Below are 12,682 nucleotides of genomic sequence, written 5' to 3'. Positions count from 1 at the left end.
TGAGTCTTTTTGCACAACACATTTTTAAGAAGCTAACCCATCTTCAAACCTCCTACCAGCAAAGAGGTATACAGGCATTTTTTGAAAGGTGCATTCAGTGATTGTAATCCCATACACTTTTGGTTATATGTAGCGAATCCCTCCTCACAGTCCTATAGCTGTCCGTTCAGTGTTTGCACTAAAATAAAAAAAACTCCGGTGTTCATACACAACTCTGATTCTGTCAATGGGAAGCAAACTTAGTGGCTCGGAAAGAGCTATGACCAATCCCAGCCAATCAACATGGTGCTTCAGGAACACGGTAGGGAGGGGGTTCAATTTTACTGTCTGTTGAGCTCAATACCTAGCCTGACGATGTCATACTCATAATTCTAGTCAGAATATGAGTCTGATATCGCTCCATTGGGCTGTGATTATGGGGCGTGTTTCAAACGAACCAGGAGAAAAAAATGCCTCTTCGCTCAATTGGTTACCTACAACCAATCAGAACAACGTAGTATGTGACCAGGGGCAGCTGATACATTACACTTTTACCGGATCCCGTAGGAAGGAAGGCAAAAACATCTTTTCGATTGACAAATGCCTTAATCGCGTTTCTCTGTTCCTCTTTCAAAATCAATGCACTGTCAATGTCTAAATGGACTCGAATCTATACATTTCAGCTCTCCAGCGGCAGCCATGTTTGTTGAAAACGAATTCAACTCGTGTGTTGGTGACGTGGTTGGTTACGTTACTGTTGATCATCTGTCCATCATCGTATAAAGCCCGCCATAACAATTTGATTGGTACGGCCGATATCGAGCCGCAGATAATTTCTCCTCAATGGAGTAATGCCAGACCGAACTTCCCAACCAAAAACATTGTGGGCGGGGCTAAGTTCGGTCTGGTATCCAGGCTACTCAATACCAACAACCTTTTGCGAAACCAAGGCCGAATGGCTAACTGCATCTTTAAGGACACTGAAGGACTGACTGGCTGGTTATTCAACTACTTCTAAGGGGGGGAAAAAAACAAACAAAAAACACTTTAGCTCTGTTAAGACAGCCTTTGTGAGAGACACCAAAATGTCACGCAGACACAAACACAGACCTCAGTTTTCTTGTGTGTGGTCGAGGCCACTCTCTGGATGGTGGTGAAGCAGATGTTGAACTCCTGGATGATGGAGGGGTACAGACTGTTGAAGTCCAGCAGCAGGATAAACTTGTCATAGAAACCTGGAGGAATAGATTCACCATCAGCCAGATAGAGAAGCCACGTACACAAAAGCAGTTTCAGGAAAGGTGAGCAAAACTCTGGCACATTTAGGTGCACAACTACTAGTTTGGAAAACACTTTTTTGTGTCAAATTTAAAACTACTGTAAATGAATATAGTCATATATCCATATTACGGTCTCTGACTGACACACACACACACACTTTCTACTTACCCACTTTAGGATCCAACACCAGTCCTCCAGCATATGCAGCCTTTCTCCTTGTCTTCTTTGCAGTCACTTTACCTGCACCATCCTCATCTTCATCTTCAGCCTGCAAACAAAGCCCAACTCTGACTTATTTTCCTTTGTTTTCTTTTTTCACTTCCTGTCTCAGTTTGTCCCAGCCTGTGTCACAAAGTTTGCTGGAGTCTCTTCTCATCTAGTCTTTTCACCTATCAATATCTAAGCCGACCCTAATTGCTTGAGTGAAGATCCCAAATACATGAGCATTAAACCTAGGTTGAGTGGTGCAGACACACACACACACACACACACACACACACACACACACACACACACACACACACCAGGTCGTGCTGGGGCTTCTTGAAGATCTGCTTGTCTGGAACAATGTAGTTCTTCTCATGGAAGGCATGGAGCAGCAGGAACTCGTTCCTCTCCGCCCGACCGCCCATCAGGGTGCGAGACTGTGGGAGAAGCAAGGACACACTGGTACTTAGGGCTGAACGATTTGGGAAAATAATCTAATTGCGATTTTTTACCAAAATATTGCGATTGCGATTCGATATGCGATATTTTTTTTTATCCTCTTTTTTCCCAACAAAACGTAATGAATGATTTAAATATGATCAACACAATATTAGATACATTTAGTGTAAAATATTCTTTCCCACATTTTACATTTTTATTTAACTGCTCATTACAGAAACAAGAACAACAAATCGGTGGTATCGGTATTTAATTTTTTTTTTTTTTTGTGACCACGTTTTTTAATCGCGAACGTTGCGGTTAGAAAATCGCGTTCTATCATATCGCGATTAAATCGCAAATGCAATTAATCGTTCAGCCCTACTGGTACTGTAGCTGAAGGTCCACTAACTATCATGGCTAACTTAAATGCAACAAATTCCCATGGACTAGTAATGTTTTACAACATCCACATATTTTATGATGCCTACACTTTCACATGTGGCGCATATAAATACATCAACTGTTACAGTTACAGTCTGCCGATGGGTCTGGTCTTTAACCAGAACCTGTGATGGGTCATCATATATTGGAAATGCTCACCATCACGTTTCCGGCAATGTTGGTGATCTGCAGGGCGAGCGGCAGGACGTTCAGCTCACACATGATCTGCAGGATTAGCTTAGCATCCATCCAGGTGAGCTCCAGCACATACAGCAGGTGTGGGGAATCACTACAGGAGACAAACACATGAACAACATGAAGGTTTAAATGGGGAGCTGTGGTAGGGAGAAGAGTTATTCATGTTTGATGGCAATCTCTGTAGTCTGTAGAGAACTCCTTGAGGTTGAGGTGAGAAGATTCCAAAGAACCTTCACGTTCTAGGTGATGCCTTTTTCTCAAAAGAGAGAAGGTATCTTCTCATTCTCCTTTTGTAATCTTTAGCAGGAAAATAAATATGCTACATTAATGTACTCAGTTTTTTAAATGATTACACTGTAATTCTATGAAAGCATCTAGTCAACCTCAGCTCCAAAACACCTCTTTCTGCAGTAATCTCAGGACCCACTACATGATCTGCAAACTCTACTGTGAAAGGGTTTGAACGCCCCACAGTTCCTCACCTGTAGAAGTTCCTGATGTTCTCCTGAGGAATGACAGCGCGTTCCGTCTTCAACACTTGGGAAGCCAGCTCAGTCAGGTGGTAGCTCTTACAGCGAATCAGCTCCTTAGCAGAGGTCTGTACGTCACATACCAAACGGCCACAGGTGGCGCTCTTCTCCGCATAGCCACCTCGACCCTGAGGATATAGAGCGAGACATACAGACCATGTAAAACCTAAAACACCAACAGCAGCCATAAAAAGGGTTTGACGTAACCATAAGTGGCCAGGTACCAACCCCTAGTTTAGGCATGTTGGCTCGACGCAGACGTCCGATCTTAGACCAGTGAGGCACCTTGCAGACGCTGATCCTCTGCAGAAGTACTTCCAAGTCAAAGCCCAAGATGTCATGACCCTAAGGAAGGAATACCAAATTACCAAACAAACAAGAGCACTTCAAGAATCAAGTTACATTCCCATGCTAGAAGTGGACAGTGTTTCAGTATGGTGCACCGTTTTATGTTCTACCAATGACATGGCTAAGACAGCAGAGTCAGTGGCACAGCTATTATACACATTCAGTGCAATTAAGTGATATGTTCATATTCAAAATATAGATTTTCATAATATGTTAGACAGGTAGAAATATGGACTGTTAATAATAATAATAAAAAAAAAAACACATACCACTAAAACATCTGGATCAATCTTGTGCATCTTAGCCAGGAAAAAACCTAACAATGCACGCTCTGTTCCTGCTATCTCCACTTTGGCATTCTGAGAGAAGAGCAGAAATCACCGCAGTCTTTCAAAAACATCACAGACAGCATTGCATACGGAATAGATCCATTTCAGCAAAAGGTCGCATTTCAGCAATCTGTTGTTCAACTCACCTTCTTCCTCACAGCCTCTTTGAAGTCATACGGGAAGATGCAGTCATTCGGTTTGCTCACCACTGTGAAAGGAATACAAAAAAAAGTTAACTAAGTTAAATAATTGAAATATACAAAACCATTTCCCCCCCCCCCAAACAGGTGTACACAATGTTTGCCACCCTCCCGACAGGGGGAGAAGGAAGTGAGGAGGAGGAGGGTGTGGCCACTCACCACAGAAGTGGCTCTGAAAAGGCGGTCGGGGCGGAGCCTTATCCAGGCGGAAATTGTGATGGACAAGAGCAGCCAGTGACACAATCTGGATGGGGGAGAGACAATTGGTGAAATGTAGCCATTCCCACAATAATACAACTGTTTCAAGTTCATTCACAGCAGCTCCAGCATGTGATGGAAAACAGAAGGAGAAAAATATGTAAAGGGGGAAACCCTGAGAGGAATCCTGCTTTCTGATGGGGAACCAGACCAGAGACATTATCTGCCAGGAATATGAATAACAGAATAATAACCCTAACCCATAGGAGTCTGTAACTGGAAGTCCAGTAATGAAACAGCCAATCACATTGGACAAGGCATAACTGACGTTTCGCCTTACCTGAATGTCTTGTTTATTTCCACTGTTACCATAGCTGCACTGCGAAATTCAGTGCATGCACAGTGAGCAAGTCACACAGACAATAATGTCTTTTTTCAGCCTAATCTGAGCGTTTACAGAAAAGATAATCATGTTGTTTGTCAGATTTAAACGTGGATTCAAATTATGTACTTTAATGTCACATCTCTCCCCATTAACTGCGGTAGAAGTCTGATCTCGGTTGCCCAAAATAGCTGCCCGAGGACGTTACCAAGACTACTTGCCTATAAGGCCTTTGACCAGACTTGAAACCAAAGAAGATAGAAGAAGCATAAATAAGAGAAGTGGAGGAGGTGGTGGAGAATGGGGCAGAGGGAAGCTCACCTCGTTGTGATGGGTCTTGGGGTTCTGCACAGTTTTCAGACTGAGTGACATGACGACCAGCGGGGGAGGAGGCAGGTCCTTCACCACAGACACCAGCTCACTCTTCAGGGCCACAGCCTCCACCTTACACCAGCTCAGGGACTGGTTGGTCAGTTCTGCAGGACAAAGGGGGAAACAACCAGAACATTTCCTAAGATGGATCGATCATATTGCAGAAGCTTCCACATGTGCCGATATGCTACAGGAGAAGAACATAAACACATTACATCTATAGATATATAGGTTGCAATCATAAATAGAAAAGGAACATAGCATGAGACGGCAGGAAAGACTAACTGTGTGTGCATGTGTATGTTAGACATACGTGGGGTTTTGATGTCGAGCCAGCAGGGCCCACGGATCTTCCTGCTGAGGAGGAAGTGCTCGAGGCTGGATGTGTTGGAGCCAAACACATGGGAGAACGTGGAGCCCTTCAGGTCAGAGGGCAGCGGGGGCATCTCAGCCTAGATCAGATCAAACACAGATTCCACACGTTTACACATGTACCATCAATCGTTTTCTGTTAGCATCAGCTAACCATTAGGTTACCTGACATTTAAGTGTTAATTTACAAGAATGACCTTGACAAGTATTTCACCTTCACCACGATTAAACCTTTCAAAGCTAATGTCTGCTCGCCTACTGACAGAATACGTTTATATGGATCAACCTTTCAACCCTAGAAGTAGTTTAAATTCTTGAAAGACATCAATACTCACCGAGTATCTCACTTCCAGGTATTCACTTTGTGTGGGAACATCTGGGATCTCAAAGGCGTAATTCTTCTCCACTTTCTACCAGGTCAAACAGAGATGATTACAGAGTAATTGGAATAATAACAGCTCCAGATCCTTGTAAGTATACACTGGATATTCAGTGCCAAATGTGATCAAGTAAATGCAACAATGAATAAGAGTTCACAAACTTTAGATTTGAACTTCATGATCCTCAACTTCTCCGAGAGGCTGTTGAACTCGTGATAGACATCCATCATGCCCACTGGCTGGTCAGTCGACTCCCCAGTTGCCAAATTAACTTTCTGTCAGTCAGACACACAATTAAAAGTGTAAACAACGAGCCATAATGTTCTTCCAGCCTGTCTGGCATTACTAATACAAAACAAACAGAAAAAAAAAAAACATTTACATATTTACATATATTCGTATATGCTTCAATGAAACACCATGACAAAATGGATGCATATTTTTTTATGTCTTGAGTGCTTGTGAAGTCACAACCCTGAAATTACTAGTACAAGAAGTTAACAAATGTGGGAAATGAGGAGGACACGTTCCCTGGTCACTAGGAAATATAATTCATAAATTCGACAAGCACATTTTTTTTGAGCTAAGCATAAAGTCCAGTAATTCGAGCTGGTGACCAGATCAGCAACTCACATGTTCTCTTGGAAGCAGGTACATGGTCCTCTCAATGTTCCTAACAGCCACACAGCAGCTCACATGCGCTTTGGCTGACTCTATCCACACTTTACCAAACATGAACACCACACCTGCAGAAGACACCATGCACAAACTCAATCAACATACATTCACATGGAGTCATTCAACACTTTAGTGTGGTTACAGTGGATAAAACATTTGGAGGTATCTTTAGGGTAAGAGGCAAACACTCTGGCTTGGGGACATGAAAACAGTACCATATAATTGGTCTATTCATATTTACATGATGAAATCAGCTGGGCATTAAGAACTGTAGCAGTTAACAAATGTGAGGAGTTGAAATGTGGTAACCTCTCATTTCAGAATCAAAAACATGGTCTCCTCACATGGCCTAAAGCAATTCTATCTTCACCAAAAGTGGTAGACATGCACCTGGTTGGCTGTAATGATCCTCAAAGGCGTCCAGCCAGTAGAAGCGGAACGCCATCTCCCCGTCTGGGCCCTCCACCATGGGCAGCTGACTGGAGTCCACCTGCACCTCCACGGGGGCCTCGCTGGTCTCGTCATCCTCCTCCATCTTCTCCCAGCCTCCCTTCAGGCCCGATCTGAAGGGACAACAAAGAAAAAAAAAAAAGAAAAAAAAAAGTTGTATGGAATCAGGAATCTTCTTCATATCTTTGAATCTACATTCATAACTCCAGGCTTCATAACTCTTTAACAAAGTGCTTCAGCCGTCAGCCAGTCAATTATTTGTAGTTCAGAGACATCAAAGTGCTTTCTGAATTGGTTGGATTTTGAAGGCAGATATGTGGTGTCACTGTCTGTGCAGAACTACTGTGCATTCACTTCCAAGAACCTGTCCAGTGCAGAGAGAATGATTATACCTGATTTTGTTGGCCCATATTTACAACAAAAATCACGTCGAAATCTCATTATGCTTATTATGCCCTGACGAGTCCTGACACAAGCTCGCTCAGTCGCAACGAAATATCTGGCTCTCTCTGGGCAGACAACCCAGATTTCCATCTCAAAGCATTGACTGTTTTCCCGTTTAACCAATCATTCATTCACATGCACACATCTGTAAGTGCAAGTAGGAGTTCTCATTGCCTCCATGCATCTCTCATGGGATGATGCATATTTTTCCCTGCTCGGTGCATGTCCGTGCAAATGCCAGCTTCCAATGTGACAAATCTGAGCAAGCTAACCTTGTCATAGCCTAGAAATAAATGTAGTTAGCTTAAAAAGCCAAACAAAAACATTAGCTGGCTTCTCAAATGATGAGAGCCTCATCTTCACCAATGGCCTGCCAGGTGAGAAGAAAGAGCAGAGATAAACTGTGGACTCATTTCTCTAACATTTAAACCGAAAGACTGACGGTGATCCTGAAGCTTTTGGCCCCCAAGGCCCCCCCCTGTGTCCAAGGAAATATTCCAAGCCACCCTCCCAGACATGATAACCTGTCTGCCTGTCATCATTGCGACTACATCTGGACACACTCCACAGTCCAATGCAGTTATCTGACAATACAAATATTCAAAAACAACTTTTGATATTCCAGTAATCCTCAAATACCAAAGGGAATCCTTCATGTCCATTTTCCCATTTTTTTTCCCACATACATCCACAGATAGAAAAAAGTCTTTTGTTGTATAATATTGCTGTATATGTATTATTTATGTGATTATTACTTTTGTTTTAAGGTTTTGTAATTTAAGCATTCTGTAACTGGCATCATTTATCAATACTTCCATGTGTGTCAGAGTTTGAGAGTTGATAGGGCGCCACAATTCACTGAAAACACTAAATATGACTCATTCTAATCTCATTTTAAATAGAAAAGAGTTTGAGTGCATACTTTTTTTTTTTTTTTTTTAAAGCTGTCCGTACAAATGTTTGTGTATTTCACTTGATAGATATCATCTCAGCCCACCCCCCCAGCTCCCTGAGGCCCCCTTGTGGAGAACCACTGCCCTGGCACTTACATGAGCATAGCATCCTGTGGTTCATCCTTGGGCTCCACTTTCACGGTGGGTTTGATCTCTAACTCAGCCTCTGCCTTCACCGCCGTGTTGTTCTCGTTGCCCACCTCCATCGGCTCGTCAAAGTCTACCTCGTCAAACTGCAGAGAATCTTGCTCTAAAAAAAATAAGTACAAAGTTTTATCATGATGAGTAGTCAAGAGATTGACGCAGAGATGCACAAACAAAACTACATGTCACAGACAAGGCAAGTGACTACTGGCGTGAACAGAGGGCAGCTTCTGTGGCTTGACGAACAAGCTGAATTCTGTAGACTGAAAACTGTATATGTCTAATGCATAGCATAGCTATGTCATGTTAACGTTACATAAACTCATCATATGAATGATCTAAATGTGTTCTTTTCAGTTTTGTAATTATATATGTTTCTGAGGACAAATCAAGTGTCATTACCTTCTTCTGGCTCCTCCACTTTGATGGCTTTGGCGACAGGGGCTGGTTTGGGGGCCTGGGGTCTGTTTTTCTTTGCCAGGGCTGGTTGTGCCACAGAGGCCGATTTGACCTTTGACCCAGAGGCTGGCAACACCTCCTGCAATAGCCAGAGCATCACATACACTCATTAGGTTGTACAATGTGCTAATGTTAATGCCAATATATCAATACACAAAGCTGTCTTAAGGGAAAATGCATAAGGTCAATAGAATGTCATAATGACTGAACTTTGACCTGACTCATCTTTGCAGTACTTCTGCCACTTGTGTCAAATCAGTGCACACAGCAAATACCTTTGGTGCCTGGAGCTTAACTGAGAAGGGATTCATGGGGGATCCCACAGCTTTCCTCTTCTTCAGTGTGACAACAGGCGGGGTGGTAAGGATGGAAGGTTTCTGGTGGAGGGACAGATACATGGTGTTGACTTTATATGGGTAACAAGGTTTCCACTCAATCTTTAAAAAAAAAAAAAAAAAATTTAAATCTTAAACTTTACCATTGCCATAATTGCATTAGTCGTCAAACTATACGCACAGGATAATGCACAGGGCAAATTACATTGTGGGTCAAATGCCTCCTGTGGAGCTCACCTCTGAATGCAGGTCTTGCAAAATGTCACCCAATAAGTCATCTTTGGAGAGATCAACATCTTTCTGCAGGGCACGGGGAAAACAAACGTCTTATAAAATGCAGCTCAAGAATTCTACACTGAACTCACGTAATACATCACAGGCACAGGGTAGCTTTAGACCCAATATGAAGGCTGTTCTTACTGACCTCGGCTGGCTTCTTCACGTTGCTGTTCATGAACAGACTTTTGATACTGTTGGGTTTGGCCAGGGACACTTTCTTCATGTTCTTTTTGGCCCCGGCATCTCCTGCTTTACTCCCCGCTTTGCCTGGTCAAATCAAGACACCACATGAGCTTGGGCACCAGGGATGGAAATTCCTTTTCAATTATACCAGCCACTCATATTTTTCACCAGCCACCATTTCATAAACACATTTTGTGTGCGCACATGTTCCTGTGTAACACATTTTTCTATAAAGTTTGTCTTGATGGGAAAAAAAAAAAAAAAAAGAATAATTCCTGGTATACATTTTTCCATAAACATTATTAATTTAATATGCATCTCCCTCACACCACACACACACACACACACTTCAAATGCACATAAACAGAACTTTAACACTTGAACAAATTCAGAGCTTGTACAATCACAGACACACCTCTCTCCCTCCCTCACTTCAAAATCCCTCCTCATCAGAATCAGGAGCCGACTCCTTGTGTGATGCAGATCAACTCCTTGTGGCATTTGGCGGCTTCATGGTCCATGATAGCCTCCCATGTAAAAAATGTGGTGCCCACAATAAAGTTGTCTGCCTTGTTGCTGGCCGAAGCTTTTGCCAACAGTGGTAGTAAAACAACGGCTTACTTGCCTACTCATGGAAAACTAGCCATTCCCCACTGTAGGCCCTTCTCCACTTCTCGTTGAAAAATCACCTTTTAACTTTTGATTCATGAACTTGAGCGAGGTCCTCTTGCGTAGGCGTACTAACATCAGCAGCAGATGTCTAGATTAGGCTACTCAACTTTGTAAATAAATCAAAACGATAGACTAAGAAGGAAATGCTCTCCCGCTTTGAATTTCACATCCAACCAAATTGGCGTTCAGTGTCCCGAACCTTACTCTGATTGGTCGAGATACAGAAGGAGACATAACTAACTTTTACCTGACAGCTAGTAAGTTATCAAACAATTTAGGTAGGCTGCCTGACGATTGAGTGGACTTTTTCACGGGAACAATTGAATCGTGTGAATTATGTTTGTTAAATGCCCCCTTTGTCTACCCGCCAGCATGGCAGGTGGGTTGTTCAATTTCAACCGCATTTGGTAGGTAGCAGACGCACAATTTCACAGCCCTGTTGGGCACACTCTCAAAGGAAGACTGAATCTCAAGAAGAGACCCCAGCCAGAGACAACTGATTGAGAGCATAAAGCAATGACATGACTTGAATATGAAATCTATCACCTAAGGGTAACACATGGTCTCCCTACCTTTAGCACCCTTCAGTGCATCATCATCCAGCTCTTCATCAAAGATCTCTCTCCCATCTTCTACGTAACCCATCCCATCTGTTCAAAGACACAACACCATTAGTAAAGACTTGAGGAAAAACATCTAACTATGAGATATACGAGGAGGGCAATAGTTGGCACAAATGTGACTGATTGACAGCTATGGTAATGTCTCACCATCATCAATGATCCAGTCGTCGTCTTGTCGGTCTCTGACCATGCGTGAATACTGGGCCTCGTCCACCTCTTCATACACATTCTCACACTCCTCCAACTGATGAAACAATCTCCATTAGCACACAGGGGTTTTTATACTAGAAAAACTAAAAGCCCTGAACCAAAAATCAGTCACCCAGCAATAAAAGTGTTAAATCCAGGAGTTAACGTAAATAACTCAGTCTGCTCAGTTAGTGATGCTTTAGATTAAGTCCAAAATAATGTAATGCCTAACTTCAGAACTGTTCTCGACATCACATTTAAGTATCAATTTACTCATACATTTACACAAAGATTTCATAGCTGTCATCTTGATCCATGTTTCACATGAAGACATATGGTAAAAGTCTTGGCAGGTGCAAAGGTTTCACATCAAACATGGAATAGTGCAAACAAGACGGGGGTGCTACATCAATCACCTCATATTTCACTTTTTCTCCCTTCTTGGCCCTTTTCAGTTGCTCCAGGGCTGATTTGCGTCCAACCTTCTCCTTCTTCTCCCTCCTGGAGCGGGTAGGAGCGAGGCCACATGCGTCCCCAGCATCTAATGACACAACACATTTTAATCATTGAGCGCTTATCACTGCCAGGACGGCCTGAAGCGCACAGCGGACAGCTGGCAGGTGACAGAAGACAGGTGACTTAAGCAAGTGAAAGGATTCTGACGATACAGAGATCGGTTACCACTTGCGTTCCTATGACAACATACTTTAGACTGGTGGACTTTTTCCGACCATAGAGTAGAACGTTTAAATTACCTGGCATATCAGCTAACTAGCCAACTTTGGCGAAGTAATTGACGTTAACTAGAGTCTCTGAACATCTCGTGTTAGCTAACTAGCTAACATAGTTTCCTTTACCTGAAACACTTTTTACCAAACGTTACCTTTGCCGAATAAAAAAGGGGGCATGAATATCCCTACAACTATGCTATTGAGGAGTTCGTCGAATAAACAAGCAACAGTTACGTAGCACAGCTATTTAACCTCGGTGAGGTGTAACGCTATAAGCCTGCCAGCTTACTTAGTCGACAATGGCAGAGGGGGACACTGCCACCACATCGTAACGTAGCCTTTCTGCATGATAAACATTTATTTTCTTCCCTGTGTTTGAACTCATTAAGACCACTCACCAGTGTCTGGGTTGTCCATGTCTTTATCAGGATTTGAAACCGGGGCCATTGGTCCACCTGGGCAGACTCTCGATATTTGCACGATTTCTTTGGTCACAATAACAGATTCCGCGCCAAAGCTTCTTCCCGGGGAAAGTCGTATGGCGGAAATGGTGTCACCAAGCGAAAGCCAATAGGAACACTTTGCCACAGGGTGCGCTGTTCTCCTCTGAGTCTGAACAAAAATATATACCGGTACGCAATATATTGAGATTTAGCCATGTGTTCCTTCTGTGAACAAAAATAAAAGATCATTGAATGTATCCATACGCACACACGTTATTCATTAGTCATGATAAATGCACAGTTTACAGCCAAATTCATGAAGTAGTTGAATTTTGTGGATATGGCTTGAAGAAATTAATTTCTATGGTGGATGCAATTAATATAGATAAATCATGACATCACTTACCATATGGTCAAAAGGCACCAGTTATCATTAGCCAG

At 42.7% G+C, this 12,682-nt stretch overlaps 1 protein-coding gene across 1 annotated transcript in view; it reads right to left on the bottom strand.

Annotated features, from left to right (window-relative positions):
- Positions 1-12,397, bottom strand: part of pola1 (polymerase (DNA directed), alpha 1) — a 66,165-nt gene extending 53,768 nt beyond the window's left edge. The window contains exons 1-24 of the mRNA XM_031583843.2: positions 12,197-12,397; positions 11,484-11,608; positions 11,026-11,122; positions 10,828-10,905; positions 9,546-9,667; positions 9,359-9,421; positions 9,062-9,163; positions 8,730-8,865; positions 8,280-8,433; positions 6,727-6,899; positions 6,292-6,404; positions 5,820-5,933; positions 5,614-5,688; positions 5,220-5,358; positions 4,856-5,010; positions 4,114-4,198; positions 3,901-3,962; positions 3,695-3,784; positions 3,306-3,422; positions 3,030-3,205; positions 2,509-2,638; positions 1,785-1,904; positions 1,429-1,528; positions 1,090-1,214 (exon numbers count right to left, since the gene is read on the bottom strand). Of these exons, the coding sequence (XP_031439703.1) occupies positions 1,090-1,214; positions 1,429-1,528; positions 1,785-1,904; positions 2,509-2,638; positions 3,030-3,205; positions 3,306-3,422; positions 3,695-3,784; positions 3,901-3,962; positions 4,114-4,198; positions 4,856-5,010; positions 5,220-5,358; positions 5,614-5,688; positions 5,820-5,933; positions 6,292-6,404; positions 6,727-6,899; positions 8,280-8,433; positions 8,730-8,865; positions 9,062-9,163; positions 9,359-9,421; positions 9,546-9,667; positions 10,828-10,905; positions 11,026-11,122; positions 11,484-11,608; positions 12,197-12,245 (2,700 nt within the window). The 5' untranslated portion in view covers positions 12,246-12,397. The remainder of the gene's footprint in view (positions 1-1,089; positions 1,215-1,428; positions 1,529-1,784; positions 1,905-2,508; positions 2,639-3,029; positions 3,206-3,305; positions 3,423-3,694; positions 3,785-3,900; positions 3,963-4,113; positions 4,199-4,855; positions 5,011-5,219; positions 5,359-5,613; positions 5,689-5,819; positions 5,934-6,291; positions 6,405-6,726; positions 6,900-8,279; positions 8,434-8,729; positions 8,866-9,061; positions 9,164-9,358; positions 9,422-9,545; positions 9,668-10,827; positions 10,906-11,025; positions 11,123-11,483; positions 11,609-12,196) is intronic.
- Between the last annotated feature and the right edge of the window lie 285 nt (positions 12,398-12,682).

This window comes from Clupea harengus, chromosome 17 (assembly GCF_900700415.2).
Source record: "Clupea harengus chromosome 17, Ch_v2.0.2, whole genome shotgun sequence".
NCBI classification, from domain to species: domain Eukaryota; kingdom Metazoa; phylum Chordata; class Actinopteri; order Clupeiformes; family Clupeidae; genus Clupea; species Clupea harengus.
This window is presented reverse-complemented; position numbering and strand designations above follow the sequence as displayed.